The sequence below is a fragment of the Bos mutus genome, chromosome 29, assembly GCF_027580195.1.
Source record: "Bos mutus isolate GX-2022 chromosome 29, NWIPB_WYAK_1.1, whole genome shotgun sequence".
NCBI lineage: Eukaryota > Metazoa > Chordata > Mammalia > Artiodactyla > Bovidae > Bos > Bos mutus.
In genome coordinates this window covers 27,812,691-27,835,393 of record NC_091645.1, presented here as the reverse complement: position 1 = coordinate 27,835,393, position 22,703 = coordinate 27,812,691, and the positions used below count along the sequence as shown (strand labels likewise).

The window sequence follows — 22,703 nt, the reverse complement described above, 5'->3', positions numbered from 1 at the left end:
AATGATTTTCAAGACAACCTTAGGGGCGGAGGTTGCAGGGGGCGTGATCAGCTCATGGACTTTCTTCTGATTGGTTGGTGATGAGGTGGTAACAGGGTGATATTTCAGGAATCTTTATCATCAATCGTCTGGTTCCAACCAGTCTGGGGTCTGTGTGCTCATGTTCAGCATTTAGTTACCATCCTCCACCTGGGTGGGTGGGGGGTTCTAAGCCCCAGCAGAACAACTCAAAAATACATGTCAGGATTCCTGGAGGAACTAGGACTCTTATTGCTGAACTGGTTGACTGCTTTTCCTTTGATTCTGCGCTCCCTCACTTCCCTAATTAGCAACTGATTGAGCCTGCTCATTAGAACTCAAGGAAGTTTTAGCAGATGAAAACCTTTTTCTATAAGAAACGGGGGACACAGAGGGACTTTTGTGCCCAGGAGGGCACCACCGTCCACGGTTTCAATCCCCTTTTCTTTGATACTCTTCAGTTGTATCCAGTTCCCCTAGGGGACTAGAGGCAGGACAAGAAAGGGAATAACGTTTTAGATAAAGGGGTTAATCATAAACTCCGCCAGAGAACTCAGTTTTAGGGGGCCTTTGTTTCAATTGAAGGATTCCCTGGTGGCTCAGCTGGTAAAGAATCCGTCTGCAGTGCAGGAGACCTGGGTTCGATCCCTGGGTTGAGAAGATCTCCTGGAGAAGGGAAAGGCTACCCACTCCAGTATTCTGGCCTAGATAATTCTATGGACTGTATAGTCCATGGGGTCGCAAAGAGTTGGACATGACTGAGCAACTTACACACACACTGGTAGCTCAGACGGTAAAGCATCTGCCTGCAATGTGGGAGACCTGGGTTCGATCCCTGGGTCGGAAAGATTCCCCTGGAGAAGGGAATGGCAACCCACTCCGTACCCCTGCCTGGAAAATCCCATGGACGGAGGAGCCTGGTAGGCTATAGTCTATGGGGTCACAAAGAGTCAGAAACGACTGAGCGATTTCACTTTTCCTAGAGAAGGGAATGGCTACCCACTCCAGTCTTCTTGCCTGAAGAATTCCATGAACAGAGTGAAGAGAAGTTAATTTATTATACATAGTTGATTCCTTAGGGCAGTAGAACTTAAATTTCAGAACCCAAATGAAAAAGGTTTAAAGTCTTGATTATATTGTTTCAACTTTTTTTTTTTTGGCAGAAATAAATATTTCATTGAAGGCACTGAATGCTTCATATTGAAGGTTATCAGGAGGTACAATGTCTATTCTCGCTTTTAGTGACAGGAAGATGAATTAATGGGTTCAGATGATGACAGTTAAGTAATAGTTTCATCCATTAATGATTGCCATAGATATTTTGAGGGAGGGGGAGGAACCTAAGACAAGAATCAAGTGAAACATTTACCAAAGGTGATCTCATCTTAGGGCCTGGACAGGATGATGACTCATGCAGCACATACAACACCAAACTGTCTTCATCAATCTTAATCAAAATAAATCAATTTGACTTCTCCCCATCAGCACACCCAATAATAGTGGTCAGTAATGCTGAGAGCAAGACTGGACACAAACCATTCATTTATATCCTAAGAGAGGCTTAAAAATAAAAATCAACATATTCAAAGTCTTTTACCGAGCAGAACGGGTATAGCCGGCCAGGAGAATATTTGCATTCATCTTCTTCTATAGTATTTTCCAGGCTTCCCTGGTAGCTCAGCTGGTAAAGAATCCACCTGCAGTGAAGGAGACCCTGGTTTGATTCCTGGGTCAGGAAGTTCCCCTGGAGAAGGGATAGGCTACCCACTCCAGTATTCTTGGGCTTCCCTGGTGGCTCAGATGGTAAAGAATCTGCTTGCAACGTGGGAGAACTAGGTTCGATCCCTGGGTTGGGGAGATCCCCTGGAGGAAGGCATGGCAACCCACTACAGCATTCTTGCCTGGAGAATTCCATGGACAGAGGTGCCTGGCGGGCTAGTGTCCATGAGGTCGCAGAGTCAGTCATGACTGAGTGACTAAGCTCTGCACAGTATTTCCCTGGTGGCTCAGATGGTAAAGAATCTGCTTGCAATGTAGGAGACCCATATTTGATCCCTGGGTGGGGAAGATCCCCTGGAGAAGGAAATGGCAACCCACTCCAGTACTCTTGCCTAGAGAATTCCATGGACAGAGGAGTCTGGCATGCAAAGAGTTGGACCCTACAGAGAGACTAACACACACACACACACACACACACACACACAGTGTGCTTTCCTGAGAAGCAGGGGAGAATGCCCAAGATGGGACACACAGTAAACTATGATCACTACTCTTAAAGGGACACTAAAGGAAATCTTCTGCTTCCAGAAACCAGAATCTAAGTAAGTAAACAAAGAAAAGGCATACCTGCTACCTATTATACCGTAAATTGTTGGAAGATATGAAAGAAAGCAGCAGTTTCTAGCCTCTGCACTGAGTAGGTAGTCAATAAAGTTGTTGACAATCTTATTCCTGCCCATCATAAAAGGGCTAAGAAAGTAAGGGTAAGTGATACTGGACAACTTCCAGTAATACGCTGGAGCAATGCCAGGGAGAGGACACAGAGTTCACGAAATCAGAGCAATCTGAGAAAGCTGTTTTAGGTTGAACTGCCTAGGAAAATATGTCACGCATCAGCTTTTTGATCGTTATTGCATGAAAACAAGTACATGAACATCCTCTGCAACTACCACAATCCTGGAATTGCCTCTATCACATACACATTCCGTCTCTTGGCCCAAATTCTCTAAGTTGATACAGGTCTCTCTGGGAACAGCACACCTGAGCCTGGGGTACTGAACCCCCCTTGCCGGACACACACCTGTAGTGTCCTACACCCTCCTGTCCTAGTCCACTATGACCCTACTGAACATGCATTTACTGTGACAAGATTAATATTGGGGTCAGAGTTGAAGAGAGTGAACTTGTCTAACACTATCGTGCTATCTACAAGTAAAATGTACGAGTCCACGACTCGTCATGAAGAGCAAATGAAAATGGAGAATTAGTGAGGTCAAAGGTATAAAACATAATTAATGAATTTGTAGAATGTGAGAGCTACAGGGGAGATTAAAGTTCACTTAGTATAACCCTCTTTACAGAAAACTGTAGCCCAGAGAAATTAAATTACTTGCCCTGAATTAGTCATAATTACAGAATGAAAAACAAAGTAACATGATCTCTGTAAGGACATCAAAAACATTAGGTAAGACTACTAATCATGTAGACGTATTTGGAATTTAAAAAATTCAAGTCTGTGTATTTATTTAACATTTACTGAAAGCTTGTTACGTGCCAGATACAGCATTGAACAAAAATCCGTGTCCATGGAGTATACAATCTAGTAAAGAAACTAAACATTAAGTAAACTATACAGTATGCCACACAGCTGTGGAAGAGGAAGTGGCAACCCACTCCAGCATTCTTGCCTGGAGAATCCCACGGGCAGAGAAGCCTGGCTAGGCTACAGCCCATGGAGTCACAAGAGTCAGATACAACTTAGTGACTAAACCATACAGCTGTAAATATAATGAAGAAAAATACAGTAGGGGAAGGGGAGGGGGGACCTAAGGGGAGCAGGTGGACAGGAGGGTCACATTTTAAAACAGGTGGTCAGGGGCTTCCCAGGTGGCACAGTGGTAAAGAATCTGCCTGCCAATGCAGGAGACGCAGGAGACACAGGTTCAATCCCTGGGTCAGGATGATCCTCTGGAGAAGAAAATGACAACCTACTCCAATATTCTTGCCTAGACAATTCCATGGACAGAGGAGCTTGGCAGGCTACACAGTCCATGGAGTCACAAGAGTCAGACACAACTGGATGACTGAGCATACACGCATACACACACACACACACACACACACACACACACACACAGAATGTCCTCTAATTGAAATATACTTGATAAGGTAATAAAGTGATCCAAAAAATTGTCTGAGAAGTGTCTCCAGACAGAGAAACAGCTAATAAAGAAGACTTGAAGCAAGAGTCCCTGGAATGCCCATCCAAATACCAGGTCAATGAAGCTCAGCACAACAAGCAAGGAAGAAAGCAGTGGGAGATAAATGTTTCAGAAGTGGAACCAGATTTTGTCTCTGTGTATGTGTGTGTTGTGTGTAGAGAGTGGGGGTCATGGGTTTGGTTTTGGATGTGTTAAGTTTGGCTGCTGTATTGAGAAAGTACACAGGTACAAACAGAGATTATTTTGTTGTTGTTTAGTTGCCAAGTCATGTTTGACTCTTTTGTGACCCTTTGGTCTGTAACCCACCAGGCTCCTCTGTCCATAGGATTTTTCAGGCAAGTATACTGGAGTAGGTTGCCATTTCCTTCTCCAGGGGATCTTAACAGCCAAAGACTGAACCCGCATCTCTTTCATTGTAGGCAGATTCTTTACCACTGAGCCACCTGGGAAGAGATTACTTAGGAACTCTTAAGATAATCTATGAGATAGACGATGGTGGTATGGACCAGGCATCTCACAGCATTAGTAATGTGAACTGGAAATGTATTTTGCAAAGCTGACACAATTTGCTGATGAAGTGAAGGATGAAAGAGACAGAGTGGGGAAATTCAATGATTTCTTCAAGGTTCTTGGTCTCAGTAACTAGACACATGGAATTGCTAATTAACCAATACGGGGAAGACTATATGAAGAGCAAATTGAGGGGAACCAATGATGAGGAAATGTTAAGTAGGCAGTTAAGGTTAAAAGTTTGGATTTTCAGAGATCTATGCCAGATATATAAATGTAGGAGTTATCAGTATATAGATAAGAGACCCATGAGACTAAAACAGATCACCCGAAGAGCAAGTGTAGATAGTAAAGGTGTCCAGGGACTGAGCCCTGGGATACTCTTAAAAGCTTTGGGGTTGTGGAAGCCAGGTATAAGATATTTCAGTAAAAAATGGAGTGATCAATTGTGTTTAATTCTGATGGCAGGTCAAGATAAACTTTAAGAATGACCATTGAATTTAGCAATGTGGAAGTCACTGATGGGTTTGAAAAGCCTCTTCACCAGAGAGGGAAAAGCAGATAAGTCTTACTACAATGTATTCCATGGATGGAGGAGCCTGGTGCAGACTACTGCCCATGGGGTTGCAAAGAGTCAGACACGACTGAGCGACTTCACTTTCACAATGTTTTCAAGAGATAATGTGATGAGAAGAACAAGAACAACAGACATTAAAAATTAGTTCAGAAAGGTTACAAGACATAAGACTGAAAAATGAAAGTGAAAGTTCTCAGTCATGTCTGACTCTTTGTGACCTCATGAACTATAGAGTCCCTGGAATTCTCTAGACAAGAATACTGGAGTGGGTAGCCTTTCCCTTCTCCAGGGGATCTTCCCAACAAACCCAGAGATCAAACCCAGATCTTCGACAATGCAGGCGGATTCTTTACCAGCTGAGCCACAGGGGAAGCCCAAGAATACTGGAGTGGGTAGCCTATCCCTTCTCCAGCAGATCTTCCCAACCAGGAATTAAAACAGTGTCTCCTGCACTGCAGGTAGATTCTTTACCAACTGAGCTATCATAATATACAAAATTCAACTGTATTTCTACACACTTATGATGCACAATGAGAAAATAAAATTAAGGAGATAATTCCATTTAAAATAGTATCAAAAAGAACAAAATATTTTGAAATAAATTTAACAGAAAAGTACACATAATATGCTCTGAAAATTATAAAACATTGTTGGAAGAAATGAATGGAATGACATCCCACGTTCATGAATCAAAATGATTTATAGATTCAATGTGACCCTTATCAAAACCTCAATTTTTGCAGGAAGGTGATCTTAAAATTTCATATAAAAATGCAAGGGACTCAGTATAGCAAAATGACCTTTAAAAAGAAGAACAAAGATAGAAGCCTCATGCTTCTCAATTTCATAACTTGCTACAGTAATCAAAACAGACTACTTTGGTTTAAGTATAAATACATAGATTAATGGAATAGAAAGGAGATTTCAGAAATAAACCCTAATATTAATGGTCCATTGATTTTTGACAACAGTGTCATATCAATTCAGTGGGGTGAATAATAGTTTTTTGAACAAATGATGCTGGGACAACTAGATATCCTCATACAAAAGAATGAGGTTGGATGCCTATCTAACTCTATACATAAATATTCCCAAAACAGATCATAGACCTCAGTGTAAAAGCTAAAACTACAAAACTCTTAAAAGAACATACAGGAGTAAATCTTTGTGAACTTGGATTGCGTGCACACGTGCTCAGTCACTTCAGTTGTGTCTGATTTTGCGGCCGTATGGACTGTAGCTCGCCAGGCTCCTGTCCATGGGATACTCCAGGCAAGAATACTGAAGGGGGGTTGTCATTCCCTCCTCCAAGAGATCATCCAGATCCAGGGACTGAATCCGTATCTCTAGCACTGCAGGCAGCTTCTTTACCCACTGAGCTACCGGGGAAGCCCTGAACTTGGATTAGGTAATGACCAGAGCAACAAGAGAAAAAGTAGATGAACTGGACTTCCACAAAATTAAAAAATTTTGTCCTGCAAAGGAAACTATCAAAAAAGTGAAAAAACAATCCCCAGAACAGGAAATATTTACAAACCGTAAGTCTAATAAGGGACCTTATGCAGAATATATTAACAACTCTCAGAACTCAATAATTATCAAAAGATAAATAACCCAATTAAAAATGGCAAAGGATTTGAAAAGACAGTTCTCCGAAACAGATAGACAAGGGGCTAATAAGCATGTGAAAAGATGCTCACCATCATTAGCCATCAGAAAAATAAAGATATGCTCACCATTGTTAGTCATCAGGAAAATCAAAATCACAATGAGATACCACTTCATACCCTTTAGGATGACTATAATCAGAGAGATAGATAAGGATAAGAGTTGGAGGATGTGAAGAAAATCTGAACCCTTATACACAATTGGTGTGAATGTAAAATGATGCAGATGCTTTGTAGAAGTTTTCAGTTCCTTAAAATGTTCAACGTTAGGCTACCATATGACCCAGCAAATCCCCTTCAGGGTATATAGCCAAGAGAAATAAAAACACAGCAAAGCTTGTAAACAAATGTTCATAGCAGCATTATTCACAGTAGCTAATTAGTAGAAACATCCCAAATGTTCATCAACTGGGTAAATAAAAGAGTATATCCAGAGTGGAATATTATTCAGCAATAAAAAGCAATGAATTACTGATACAAGCTACAACATAGAGAAATCTTTAAAACATGATACTAAATGAAAGACTCTAGTCACAAAAGACTATTTATTACATGACTCCATTTATATGGCAAGTCCAAAATAGGCAGATCTATAGAGACAGAAAGCGCGCTGGTGATTGGCTGAGAGAATGAGGAACAACTGTTAGTGGGTATGGGATTTTTCTTTTCTATACTAAAAAAATTTGATTATTGTTAAAAAAAAACTATAAAATTTACAGTTGCAACCAGTTTTTAAGTATACTTTCAGTAGTGTATCTTAAGTGTATTTATATTCACACTGTTGTGAAAGAGACCTCTGGAACTTCTTCATCTTGCAAAACTGAAACTCTACTCATTACTAACTTCCCATTTCCTCCCGGCAACCACTACTCTGCTTTCCTTTTTTAAATTTTGGCCGTGCTGCGTCTTTATAGCAGCACATGGGCTTTTTCTCTGGTTGCGGTGTGCATACTTCTCTTGTTGAGGAGCACAGGCTCTAGAATGCGAGGGCTCAGCAGGTGCAGCCCACGGCCTTGGCTGCCCTACAGCATGTGGGATCTTAGTTCCCAACCAGGGATCGAAGCCATGTTTCAAGCATTGGAAGGTGACCACCAGGGAAGTCTCCATCACTACTTCCTGTCCGCATGAATTTCATTATTCTAGGTTCCTAGTATGAGTGGAATCACACAGTATTTGTCTTTTTGTTCCTAGCTTACTTCACTTAGCACAATGTCCTTAAGGCTAGTACAGGTTACACTACATGACAGGATTTCTTTCCTTTGTAGGGCTGAAGAGTATTCCACTGTATGTATGTACCACATTTTGTTCACCCCCATCTGGTGATGGAAATTTGGGTTGCTTCCACCTCTTGCCACTATGAACATATCTGTTGAAGATTCTGCTTTCAATTATCTAGGATATATACCCCCAGTGGGATTGCTGGATCACCTGGGCATCTCCTTAGAGTGACAGGTGTTCTAAAATTTGACAGTGGTAATAGCTGTACAACCACAGAGTATAATAAAAACCACTGAATTGTACATTTCTAGTCAGTGAATCAAATGATATATGAATTATATCTCAACAAAGGTGTTAAAAAACACAACTCAGAAAGGCTAAAGAAGGATTTAGTTGCATAAGGATTTTGACTGAACTGGATAATTAATCTGATTAAATAACCAGTCAATCTTGTCACACGAGTAATTCTGACACTTATTGTCAATGACCTGGCTAGATGTTTAGGTGTTTTCTGAGACATAACTTCAGTGCTTTTTCAACACTGACCATTAGAAGTAGGAAAAAGAAAATGTCAGTACCTCACCTTAATTCACAATATTAAAACTTTTCATATTGTGTCAAGAAACACTGTAAAGAAATAACAAATTCATACTAACTATAGCAATTTTTATTTCACCTGCTCTGTAGGTATGGCATTCACCAGATTTTTTATAGATAGGAAAATAAAGGACTTTACTCTCTTTGACTTCAGATTCACTTTTTGAAATGTCACTCACAATTATTTCACATAAAAGATGCTCAAAAGGCAGAGGGTTTATTTGCCTTTTTTGCTATAAAAACTATAAAATTAAAAAGTCCTCTGTTCATCGTCACTGAATGGGGAAAGAGGTAATAAACTTAAAAACACGAGAGAAAAAATTTTGAGGAAAAAACGTACATCAAATTCAGATTGTTCTCATCTCTAACTGCTGCACACAACTAGAAAAGATAACAGCAATATAGATGGCCACTGGTGTTCAGAAATTCATTTCTTCGTCTTCTCTTCTCCTTCATCCAAACATTTTCAGTTTTGTCAAGATTCAAGTGGTACAGTTATATAAAGATAATAAATCAGATCATCTCAAAGATTTCTAATAATATCTTCTGAGCAGAGCAGAGCAAAGTGAGAGAAAACTCACCAGCCTGAGTGATCATTTTTAAAACAATACATACCAGATGGTTTACGGTAATGACATAAGTCTGGAAGCCAGTTTTCCATCTTGGTCCCAAGCACAGAGTGAAATAATGGTCATGATTTAATTAAAAAGATACCAATTGTGTGGGACAGTCTTTCTTTCCAAATTACATATCTTATACACTTTGACAGTTTTTCCTAAAATAATCTCTTGGGGTAGATTTTAAGTAGGCTGAAATACTGATGGTTGATTTCAGATTCTTATTACAGGTTTTTCAAAGTCCGTCTATGTGCAGAAGCAAAATTATGAATGGCAACTCGAAGATCTGAGTTCCCCTCAGGGATGTCACAGGAGTTGACGACTGAATGTAGTGCCCGGGTATACGCTGCAAATAAAGATTAACATAGTGATCAATGAAGTAGGATTCTAAACATTTCTCCCAACCTCTTCCTATTAGTACTGCTTCTCTGCCCAGTCTTAAAGGCATTAACTTTAACAATCCGTTGAATAAGTATTGAGTATTTACCACATGCCAAGTACTCTGTGATTACAGAAAAGATCATGAGAGGATGGACACAGAAATTAAATTACAGTGTACTATTTCCAAACCAGAGGCATATACAAAATGTCATCACAGCATGAAGTTCAAAACGAAAAAGAAACTAGGAAAGGATGAAAAAGATTCCCAAAAGTGGCAACATTCCAAAAAAAAGAATCGGTAACATTTAAGATGGTCTTGAAGGATTAATAGAAGTAAAGGAAAGAAGGCCTTCTAGGCAAAGAAATGAGTGTGTGGGGGTACAAGGATACATTTTTTATGTGGTGTGTACTGACAACAGCAGGTTCGATATGGCTGGAGTATGGCCTGGGGCCAGAGAGAAAACATGCCGTTTATGCACCGTATTTTGTACTTCAGTGGTAAGTCCGACAGATCTGATGATAAGGGAATGGCACAATCAGATGTGTGTTTTTAAAACATAATTCACAGGACTGATAAGAAACTCATATCGCAGATGGAACATTAGGGATACAAACACCACCACCATTTTCAGTGTTTGTATGAAGCCTCTATAATCTCCACACTATGTAAATCAATACATTTAGGAATGGACAGGAAACAGACATATTAGTGACAACAGGAAATGACTCCATTTCTTCTAGCTGGTATTCCTAACAGAGTTTATATTGGTCCTCATGTTTCTCAGTGACCCCTAGCAGAACTGGCAGTCTAATGTGGATATACACACATTATAAATAATATACAGATGATAAGTCTTCGTTAGATAACATTCAAGAATTTGGATAACAGGGTATTCAACTGGACAGAGGCCTAACTTAGATAGCTATAAACCTCTAATCTTCTTCATTTACAGGAGGACCTGCAACCCTAGTCTCGTTACTGTACAATGGGCTAGGACTATTTCCCCAGCATAAATGAAGACAAGAAGATAACATATCTCAAAGAGAAATATAACTCACTATAATTATTTTTATTGCCTCAGAGTTGTTTTGTAAAGGGGGGTATAACAGTCTTTGATATATAATAAGCACTTAGTCAATAAATGCTAAATTTCTACTACAATCACTACTTCTACTCTTGTTATTTTTTATCTGCCACCAGGCCCCAACCATTCCTTAAAGATACTTACCTTTGTGGTTTTTATAGAAAATACAATTGTTGGCACAGGTATCTGGATGAGCATCCCAAAAATCAGGACCACAGCAGCAGAGTGGAGGTAAAGTAATATTATATAGTTGCATTTTCTCCTGGATCTGGGCTCTTAAAGCTTCTACATATCTATAAAAATACAGTATGACCAAGCAAAGTGAACCACCAGGAAGAGAATGCACATGAGTCCTTATTTTACTCCTAGCTCAAACTGTGAAACTATTTCTTATCACTGAGCCTCAACCCTTCCTCTGTGTACTAAGAGGCAGTACAAGGAAAAGCGCAGTGCTATTCCAGAGAGGTATTAGGCGACCAAGAAATCCGTTTACCTTCTGATGCACAGGGTGAGGGTTTGATCCCTGGTTGGGAAGCTAGGATCCCACATGCCTCATGACCAAAAACAGCCAAAGAACACAAAACAGAAACAATATTGTAACAAATTCAATGACTTTAAAAAAGGGTCCATGTAAAAAAAAAAAAAGAAATGTGATGAAGTTTTGTGCCTCCTAAAGCATAAGAAGACACAGTCAATTCATTTTAGGGAAAATGAGAACCCCGACTTCCTAACAGGTCTCCTCCAGGGCCAAAACTTCATGCAGAACTTTCCAAAGTACCTTTGGTATTCTTTTTCTTTCTGCTGTTGTTTTTCTCTGGCTCCTTTTATTTCCTCAAGTTGTAGTTGGGCTAATATCTCACTCATCTTCTCCCCTGAACATGGCTCTTTATGGGATTTCATTCTTAATATCCTCTGTTCTTCAGCATAACGTTGCTGCTCTTTCTTTTTCTTAATTCTGAGAATAAAATCATAACATGGTTAGGAATTTCATCACGTCATTATTTAGAATTAGCTTTTAGGTCCAAATACCTCAAGAAATTCCCAGAAAGAGGGGAATCAGGAAATCAGTTTAACAACCCTAGAAAAGCCTCAAAACCCCCTGCTGGCTGATTTAAGTTTATCTCATTGCTCATTCTCTTGAATGGAAATGACCAATAGTTACTACTAAAAGAGTGTTCCCGGAAGAATTCTAACACAAGAACTTTCTGAGGTTAAAATTACAAGCAGACAGGACTTCGGCTTTTAGCTAAAATGGATTAACGGGAACTAGATTTGCCCTACCACCTTAAACAACCAAATAAATAAAACAACAAATCAACCCAGAAACCAACCAGACCAAAAACAAACAAACAAACAAACAAACAAAACAATGGTTTTCTAGACACTGGATATTCATTGATGAAAGACAGTGATCCTTGACAGATGGAAAACAAATGAAGTGAGTCCTACAAGTGTCCAAGTTCACTGCCTTCAAAGTTTCCAGGCAGCAGCAGCACAGGGCAGGAGAGTTGAGGTGGAGCCTGAGAGACTTTCTGAGTTGGGGAGATGACGCTGAAAGTACAGGGACACAAAAGCAACTAGAGTACTTAAGACAGAAAACCCAGGGGCGAGAGCTGCTCAGAGAGAGAACCCCAGAGATCTAGGGGGTCTCCTAATACACAGCAGAGCACTGAGCATGTATGTGAGGACGCGATCTGAGACCAACGACAGAGCCATCCTAAAGAGGGACAGGGAACAGTGTCCTGCGCTCACACAGCACAGAATGGAGACTGTTCCCACCACTTAAGCCTTGAAACACTCATAACGTACAGGCATTGGGTAGAGTTTTCAGAAAGACTTCACCTCAGTAGTGGGGAGTAACGGTTGTTCCAGACACAACCAACACTGTAAAAGCAAGGCCCCAAAGTAACTTAAATAAAAGTGTTAGTCTGACTCTTTGTAACCCCAAGGACTGTAGCCCACAAAGCTCCTCTGTCCATGGGATTTTCCAGGCAAGAATCCTGGAGTGGGTTACCATTTCCTTCTGCATTCCTAAACAAAGCTCAGAAAAATTTTATAAGAATACAAAAATAACCAGTAACCAACCAATGAAGTAAATTCAATGTTGGACGTCTAATCAAAGATTACCAGGCGTGCAAAGAGGCAGACAAATACAATTAATAATGAAGAGAGTAATCAACCACTCAAAATCAACCTAGAATAGACAGTGATTAGAATTAGCATAGAAGGAAATGAAAACAAGATAGAACAACTATTAATAGATCCTATACATTCAAAAAGTTTAGACATAAAGAAGACTGAGATCAACTTATCAAGATGAAAACTACAATTTCTGAAATAAAAAATACACTGGAGAATAATTCTGTATATTAAAGAAATAGAATTAATAATTAGTAACCTTCCAAAACAGAAAGCACCAGACCAAGATGGGCTCACCAAACAATTAAGGAAGAAATTACACCAAATCTCTTCAGTCTCTTTCAGTGGACAGAAACAGAAAGCATGCTTAACTCATTCTATGAGGTCAGCATTACTCTAAAATCAAAACCAGATAAAGATATTAGAAAGTATTACCAATATTTCTCATGAACAAGAGGCAAAAATCCTCAAAATATTAGCAAGTCAAATCTAACAATGCACACATATATCACAATCAAAAGGAATTCAGGCCAATAATGAAAGGCTGGTTCAACATGAAAAAAATCAATTAATGTAATAGATCATATCAAAAGCTATATAGGAAAAATCACAATTCTATAAAAAGATGTACAGAAAGCATTTGACAAAATCAAACACCATACAATCCAGCAGTACCCTTGGTATTTACACAACTTACATCCACACAAAACCTGCGCATGGATGTTTGAAATAGTTCATTTGCCAAATGCTGGAAGAAACCAAGATGTCCTTCAGTAGATGAACAGATAAATAAACTGTTGTACTTTCAAACAACAAAATATTATTCAGTACTAAAAAGAAATGAGCTATCAAGACATGAAGAGACATTCAATGTAAATGCCTATTACTAAGTGAAAGAAGCCAATCTCAAAAGGTTACATATTATATAATTCTAACCATATGACACTCTGGAAAGAGGAAAACAATGGAGACAGTGAGAGATCAGTGGTTGCCAGAAGCTGGGGTTGGAGAGAGGAAAAGAAGGTGAACAGGCAGAGCATAAAGGAGTTTTAGAGTAGTAAAACTATTCTCTATGATACTTAATGATGGATACAAGTCACTATACATTTGCCCAAACCCATAAATGTGCAACACCAAGAGTGAACCCTAATGTAAATTATAAACTTCGGTTGATAATGATGTATCAATGCATGCTTATCACATGTTAACAGTTATACCACACTGGTGGGGGTTTTTGATAATGGGGGAGGCTCTGAATGTCAAGGGATAGTACATATGAACAACTGCTCTACCTTCCTCTCAATTTTGCCATGAACCTAACTTCTCTATAAAAATAAATTCTTTATTAAAAAAAATACACTGGATGGGATTACTAGCAGGTTAAACACTGCAAAACTAAATCTGAAAGCATAATGATAGAAATTATCCAAAATAAACCACAGCGAGAAAATCCAAAAATTTAAAAGGAACACAAAAAAGCAATGAATCCAATTAAAAATGGGTAAAGGACTGGAAGAGATATTTCTCCAAAGATGATCTATAAATGACCAACAAACATAAGAAAAGTTGCTCAACATCACGAATCTTCATTCAAATGCAAATCAAAATCTCAATGAGATTATCACCTCATACTATATTCACAATATGGATATGTTTATTTGTTTATTAACACTACTTAACCGTACACTTAAACATGGTTACAATGGTAAATTATACATTATATGTTTTTACCATCAAAAGAAAAAACCGTGTCACATAAATAAGTGAATAAATGAAGGGAAAAAAATGAAATCAAGCTGTTTTTAGACGTAGAAAACCTGAAAGACTTCATCCCCAATACGGGCATAACACAGAGACAGTACAGGCTTGGTTCTAGACCACTGTAATAAAGGGAAGATTGAGATAAAGCAAGTCACATGAAGTTTTTGGTTTCCCAGTGCATACAAAATTCTGTTTACACTGTCGTCTTTTAAGTGTGTGATAACACAATGTACATGCCTTAATTTAAAACTAATTGGCATCAGCAGACTAGCTCAACACAGGGTTGCCACATACCTTCAATTTGTAAAAAGATGCAGTATCTACAAAGTACAATGAGGCGCGGCACAGTAAAACAAGGAATGCCTGTATACCCACAACTGCAGGAAATGTTAAAGGTTATCTTTCAGACAGGAACAAAATGATACTTCAGGTAATATATATAAGATTCTTATTAGTTAAATCTCTTTGAAATAATAACAGACTTCTTTAACAAAAATAACAATGTATTTTATATGTAAAAGTAAAATGTATAACAATAGTATAAAGGTTGGATGAGAGAAATGGAAGTACACTACTCTAAGATTCTTATACTAAAATTTTTATATTATTTGTGAAGTAGTATAATATCATTTAAAGGTAGAGTGTGAAAAGTTAAGAGATATACAACTATAAATCCTAGTGTGTGCATGCTCAGTCTCTTCAGTTGTGTCCAGCTCTTTGCAACCCCATGGGTTAGAGTCTGCCAGGCTCCTCTATCCATGGAATTTCCTAGGCAAGATGGAGTGAGTTGCCACTTCCTGCTCCATGGGACTGAATCTGGGTCTCATGCATGCACTAGCAGGTGGATTCTTTACCAATGAGCCACATGGGAAGCCCTATAAATTCTAGAACAACCAATAAAATAACAAAAATGTCATAGTTTACAGGCCAACAATGGAGATGCACTAGAATCATAAAAATATAAAAGTAATTCAAAAAAGGTATAAAAAGAGAAAAAAGAGAACTAAGAAGAAATGGGACAAACAGCAAGATAATATATCAAACCCTACCAATAATCACGTTAAAAGTAAATAGTCTAAACACCCAATTAAAAGGAAGAGATTGTCAGATTTGATAAAAATCGTAGGATTTGATTCAACGACACACTGCTGACAAGAAATGCACTTTAAATAGAAAGAAACAGATTAAAAATACAAGAAATGCAAAATATATGCTAGCACTAGTTAAAAGAAGTTTGGAATAACTATATTAATATCAGACAATGTAGATTTCAGAGCAAATAAACTATCAGAGATAAAGGTCATTTCATAATTATAGAGTCAATTAACTGAGAAGACATAACAATTCCAAACATTTATGTATCTAATAAAAGAGCTTCAAAATACATGAAGCAAAGGCTTACAGAACTGCAAAGAAGATACAATAAATCCACAGTTAAGGCAGAGATTTTTAATACCCTCTCTCAGTTATTGACAGAAAAACCAGGCATAAACATGGCAAAGATATAGACTTGATCAACATCCTCATGAAATTAAAAGATGCTTGCTCCTTGTAAGAAAAGCAATGACAAACCTATACGGTATATTAAAAAGCAGAGACATTACTTTGCCTACAAAGATCCATATAGTCAAAGCTATGGTTTTTCCAGTAGTCATGTATGGATGTAAGAGTTGGACGATAAAAAAAGCTCAGCACTGAAGAACTGATGCCTTCGAACTGCGTGCTGGAGAAGACTCTTGAGAGTCCCTTGAACAGCAAGGAGATCAAATCAATCAATCCTAAAGGAAATCAACCCTGAATATTCATTAGAAGCACTGATGCTGTTGAGTATATTTTCAAGTGTTTATTAGCCATTTATATATTATTTCCTTAGGAGAAATGTCTATTTAAATCCTTTGTCTACTTTTTAATTGGGTTATCTTTTTATTACTGAGTTGTAAGAGTCCTTTTATATATTCTGACTACAAGTTTCTCATCAGATATATGATTTGCAAATAATTTCTCCCATCTTTAGTTGTTTTTTTCACCTTCTTTATAGTTTTTAATTTTGATGAAGTCCAAGTTATATTAATCTTCTCTTTTACTGTTCGTTGGACAATTGATTTTTGACAAATGCACTAAAGTATGCAGTGGAGAAAGAATAACTTCAGCAAGAGGATATCCATATACAAAAAAACCACTTCACACTACATGTGAAATGAACTCAATCTAGATCACAGACTTAAATGTAAAACCTACAATGATAATCTTTCTAGAAGAAAACAACAACAAATTTTTGTGACCTTGAGTTAGGCAATGATTTCTTAACTATGACACCGAAAGTACAATCTCTTCAGTCATTTACGAAATGTAAACTAAAACCACAATGGGGTACCACTACACACCTATTCAAATGGCTAAAACGAAGAAGCCTGATCACACTTTAGTGTCGGCAATGATGTAAGGGGACTTGAACTCTCTCACACTGCTGGTGGCAACATAAAGTGGTACAACTACTCTAGAAAACCATCGGACAGTTTCTTTAAAAACTGAAATATATACCTACCATGATGATCCAGTCCACTCTCAGGTATTCACCCAAGAGAAAAGGTAACATATTTCCAAAGACTTGCACATGAATGTTCACTGCAGCTTCATCTGTATTAGCCCCAAACTGGAAGCAACCCAAATGTCTATCAACCTTTGAATGTATAAACAAATTGTGGTATATCCAAACAATGGAATGCTATCTATAAGAAAAAGGAATAAACGCTTGATACCACCACAACAAAGACAAATCTTCAAAATAATTACTCTGAATAAAAGGAGGTAGGCCAGGACTTCCCTGGTGGTACAGTGGCTAGGAAGGAGTCTGCCTGCCAGTGCAGGGGACAGGGGTTCAATCCCTGGTCCAGGAAGATTCCAACTGCAGCAGAGCAACTAAACCCATGAGCCTATGCTCTAGAGCCTGTGAGATGCTACGACTGAGCCCCTGCACTGACAGCCTGTGCTCCCCAACAAGAGCAGCCACTGCAATGAGAAGTCCGCACGCCGCAACTAGAGAGTAGGCCCCGCTCTCCGCAACTAGAGAAGCCCATGCACAGCAATGAGGACCCAGTGCAACCCCCACAAAATAAAATTGATTGATCTTTTAAAAAAGGAACTGAGCCAATCCCACTTCTAGGTATATATCCAGAGAAAATCATAATTGGAAAGGATGCATGCACTCTTAATGTTTATTGGAAATAGTCAGGACATGGAAGCAATTCAGATGTCCATTGACAGAGGAATGGATAAAGAAGATGTGATACATATATACAATGAAATATTACTCAACCATAAAAGGAACAGAATAGTGCCATTTGCAGAGATGTAGATGGATCTAGAGATTGTCACACAAAGTCAGTCAGAAAGAAAAAAACAAATATTGCATAATATTGCTTATATGTGGAATCTAGAAAAATGACAGAGATGAACTTATGTGCAAAGCAGAAATACAGTCACAGATACACAGAACAAATTCACGGCTACCAAGGGGGATGGGATGAATTGGGAGACTGGGACTGACACATATACACTACTGTGTACTGAATAGATCACTAATGAGAACCTACTGTAGAGCACAGGGAACCCTGCTCAGTGCTCTGTGGTGACCTAAATGGGAGGGAAATCCATAAAAGAGGGGATATATGCATATGTATGACTGATTCACTTTGATATACAGCAAGAAACTAACACAACATTGTAAAGCAACTACACTCCAATAAAATTTAGTTAAAATAAAAGGAGCTGGGCACAAGAGGACATGTTGCAGAACTCCAGAAAATGCAAACTAATCTACAGTGACACAAAGCAAACAAGTAGTTGCCTGAGGAAGAGGGGGCTGCGCAGGTAAGAGGTACTACCAAGGGCATGAAGCAACTTTTGAGGGTGATACATATGTTCACTGTCTTGACTATGACAGTCATTTCATGTGTCTGTCTACGGATGTGTGAAATTTTATACGTGTAGTTTCAGTTCAGTTCAGTTCAGTAGCTCAGTCGTGTCCGACTCTCTGCGACCCCATGAATCGCAGCACGCCAGGCCTCCCTGTCCATCACCAACTCCCAGAGTTCACTCAGACTCACGTCCATCGAGTCGGTGATGCCATCCAGCCATCTCATCCTCTGTCGTCCCCTTCTCCTCCTGCCCCCAATCCCTCCCAGCATCAGAGTCTTTTCCAATGTAGTTTACTGAACATCAATTATACTTATTTTAAACAAAACACCTTCTAGCAGAGAGCAAAAAACACCTTCTAGTTGCACAATGAGAAAATTGCCAGAAAATCTAATTTAAGAGCTTTTGTTAAGAAATATAACTATTCGGGACTTCCCTCATGGTTCAGTGGTAAAGAATCTGCCTTGCAATGCAGAGAACACAGATGCAATCCCTGGTTGGCACACTAAGATCCCACATGCCACCAAGCAACTAAGCCTGTGCACTGCAACTTCTGAACCCGTGCCATGAGAGAACCCGTGCACCTCAACGAAAGACCCTGCATGCCATAACTATGATCTGACATAGCCAAGTAAGTAACTATTTTTTGAAAAGCAATATAATTCAAGACTTGAACTTATAGATGTATGCTGATAATGTCAGTTGCTAAAAATGACTTTGAAACAAATGAGCTGCTATTTTCTGAACAGTAGTATGAGGTCAATTCACACACCTCTTCAACAAAGCATGGTCTGCTGAAAATTCTGGGCTTCCATCCATTTGTAGCAGCCTGTTTACTCCAGGGGAATTCTGGGCTTCCTTTGTTAGATTAATACAGGTATATACTAAAAACCAGGAAGCTGTCCTACAAAGGCTCAAAGATCAGGCACTGGAAAAGTACAAGAAACTTGATGTGCGACTAAGTTCATCCAGATTCTGTCACCTCCAGTAGAGGTGACAAGTCCACTCTAAACAAGGATTTTCTTATAACTGTTCTGCACACTTGCCATTCTTTCTTGAGCTGTAAGTCTACTAGGAGTATTCCTCAAACAGTCTAGAACATAAAAATAGCTTATATGGTATGTTGTTGTTGCTTAGTTACTAAGTCATGTCTGACTCTTTGGGACCCCATGAACTGCAGCATGCCCGGATCCCCTGTCCTTCACTGTCTCCCACTGAGTTGGTGATGCTATCTAACCACTTCATCCTCTGCCATCCCCTTCTTCTCCTGCCCTCAATTATTTCCCAGCATCAGGGTCTTTTTCAGTGAGTCAGCTCTTTGCATAAGGTGGCCAAAGTTTTGGAGCTTTAGCTTCAGCATCAGTCCTTCCAATGAATATTCAGGGTTGATTTCCTTTAGGATGGCCTTAGGTTTGGACTTTAGGTTTGATTTCCTTGCTGTCCAGTGAACACTACTCAAGAGTTTTCTCCACACCGGAGTTCAAAAGCATCAAGTCTTCAGCGCTCAGCCTTCTTTATGGTCCAGCTCTCACATCTGTACATGACTACTGGAAAAAGTATAGTTTTGACTATACGGGCCTTTGTCGGCAAAGTGATATCTCTGCTTTTTAATACACTGCCTAGGTTTATTGTTGGAGAAGGCAATGGCAAGCCACTCCAGTACTCTTACCTTGAAAATCCCATGGATGGAGGAGCCTGGTATAGGCTGCAGCCCAGGGGGTCACTACGAGTCGGACGCGACTGAGCGACTTCACTTTCACTTTTTACTTTCACACAATGGAGAAGGCAATGGCAACCCACTCCAGTGTTCTTGCCTGGAGAATCCCAGGGACTGGGGAGCCTGGTGGGCTGCCGTCTATGGGGTCGCACAGAGTGGGACACGACTGAAGTGACTTAGCAGCAGCAGCAGCAGGTTTGTTGTAGCTTTTCTTTCAAAGAGCAAATGTCTTTTAATTTCATGGCTTCAGTCACTGTCTGCAGTGATTTTGGAGCACAAGAAAATAAAATCTGTCACTGCTTCCCCTTTTTCCCCATCTATTTGCCATAAAGTGATGGGACCGAATGTCATGTTAGGTTTTCAAATGATGCGTGTTAAGCCAACTTTTTGACTTTCCTTTTTCACCCTCATTAAGAAGCTCTAAAGAGCTTCCTTCACTTTCTGGAAAGAGGAAAGAAGTTCCTCGTCACTTTCTGCCATTAGAGTGGTATCATCTCCATATCTGACTGTTGATATTTCTCCTGGCAATCTTGATTCCAGCTTGCGATTCATCCAGCCTGGCATTACACATGATGTACTCCACACAGAAGTTAAATAAGCAAGGTGATGATATACAGTCTTGCTGTATTCCTTTCCCAGTTTTGAACTGGTCAGTTGTTTCATGTCCAGTTCTAACTTCTGCTTCTTGACCCATATACAGGTTTCTCAGGAGACAGGTAGGTCTGGTAGTCCCATCTTTTTAAGAATTTTCCACAGTATGTTGTGATCCACACAGTTAAAGGCTTTATGTAGCCCAAGAAGCAACAGTACAAATTTCTCTGGAATTCCCTTGCCTTCTCCAACGAATACTGGCAATTTGATCTCTGATTCCTATGCCTTTTCTAAATCAGCTTATATCTGGAAGTTCTCAGTTCACCTACCGCTGAAGCCTAGCTTGAAGGATTTTGACCATAACCTTGGTAGCATGTAACATGAGCACAACTGTACAGTAATTTGAACATTCTTTGGCACTGCCCTTCTTTGGGACTGGAATGAAAACTGATCTCTTCCAGTCCTGTGGCCACTGCTGTGTTTTCCAAAGTTGCTGACATACTGAGTACAGCACTTTAACAGCATCACTGTCTAGGAAGATGCTAGGTAGGTTGCTTCCGTCCTCACTGTCGTGCCCATCCTTACGTAAGGTTTTCTCCTGATCCCTCCAATTTTCTTGAAGAGATCTCTAGTTTTTCCCATTCTATTATTTTCTTCTATTTCTTTACATTGTTCATTTAAAAAGGACTTCTTATCTCTCCTTGCTATTCTCTGGAATTCTGCATTCAGTTGGGTATATCTTTTCCTTTCTCCCCTGCCTTTCGTGTTTCTTCTTTCCTCAGCTATTTGTAAAGCTCTTCAGACAACCGCTTTGTCTTCGTGCATTTCTTTTTTTGGTAATGGTTTTGGTCACTGTCTCCTGTACAGTGTTATGAACCTCCATCCATAGTTCTTCAGGCACTGTCTACCAGATCTTATCCCTTGAATCTATTTGATCCTCCACTGTACAATCATAAGGGATTGGTTTAGGTCATATCTGTGTGGTTTTTCCTACTTTCTTCAATTTAAGCCTGAATTTTGCAATAAGAAACTGATGATCCGAGTCACAGTCTGCTCCAGGGCTTCTTTTTGTTAACTGTATAGAGCATCTCCATCTCTGGCTGCAAAGAATATAATCAACTTGATTTTGATATTGATGATCTGGGATAGCAACCCCTGGTGGCTCAGACGGTAAAGAATCTGCCTACAATGCAGGAGGCTCAGGTATGATCCCTAGGTTGGGAAGATTCCCTGGAGAAGAGCATGGCAACCCACTCCAGTATTCCTGCCTGGAGAATTCCATGGACAGAGGAACCTGGCGGGATATAGTCCATGGGGTCCCACAGAGTCAAACATGACCACATGGAGACCATCTGGTGATGTCTATGTGCAGAGTTATCTCTGGTGTTGATGGAAAAGAGTGTTTGCTATGTCCAGTGTGTTCTCTTGACAAAACTGTTAGGCTTTGTCCTGCTTCATTCTGTACTCCAAGGCCAAACTTGCCTGTTACTCCAGGTATCTCTTGACTTCCTATCTTTGCATTCCAATCTCCTATGATGAAAAGGACATCTTTGTTTGGTATTAGTTCTAGAAGGTGTTGTAGGTCTTCACAGAACCCAGTCAACTTCAGCTTCTTTGGCATTAGTGGTTGGGGCATAGACTTGGATTACTGTGATACTGAATGGTTTACTCTATAAATGAACCAAGGTCATTCTGGTGTTTTGGGGACTGCACTCAAGTCCTACATTTTGTACTCTTTTGTTGACTATGAGGGCTACTCCATTTCTTCTAATGGATTCTTGCCCACAGTAGTAGATATAATGGTCACCTGAATTCGCCCTTTCCTCTCCATTTTAGTTAACTGATTTCCAAGATGTCGATGTTCACTCTTGCCATCTCCTGCTTGACTATGTCCACTTTACCTTGATTGATGGTCCTAACATTCCAGGTTCTTATGCAATACCGTTCTTTACAACACTGGATTTTACTG

General features: G+C 39.5%; 1 protein-coding gene across 5 annotated transcripts in view; it reads right to left on the bottom strand.

Annotated features, from left to right (window-relative positions):
- Window positions 1-1,105: 1,105 nt before the first annotated feature.
- The window catches only part of CCDC15 (coiled-coil domain containing 15), a 56,791-nt gene continuing 35,193 nt past the window's right edge, over window positions 1,106-22,703 (bottom strand). For 4 of the 5 annotated variants that reach the window (XM_070364975.1, XM_014477795.2, XM_070364974.1 and 1 more), the window contains 3 exons: window positions 11,390-11,566; window positions 10,756-10,904; window positions 1,107-9,491 (listed from right to left, as the gene is read on the bottom strand). In XM_070364975.1, the coding sequence (XP_070221076.1) occupies window positions 9,370-9,491; window positions 10,756-10,904; window positions 11,390-11,566 (448 nt within the window). In that variant the 3' untranslated portion in view covers window positions 1,107-9,369. Of the gene's footprint in view, window positions 9,492-10,755; window positions 10,905-11,389; window positions 11,567-22,703 lie in introns of all 5 variants that reach the window. The other variant, XM_070364976.1, reaches the window with a different exon arrangement.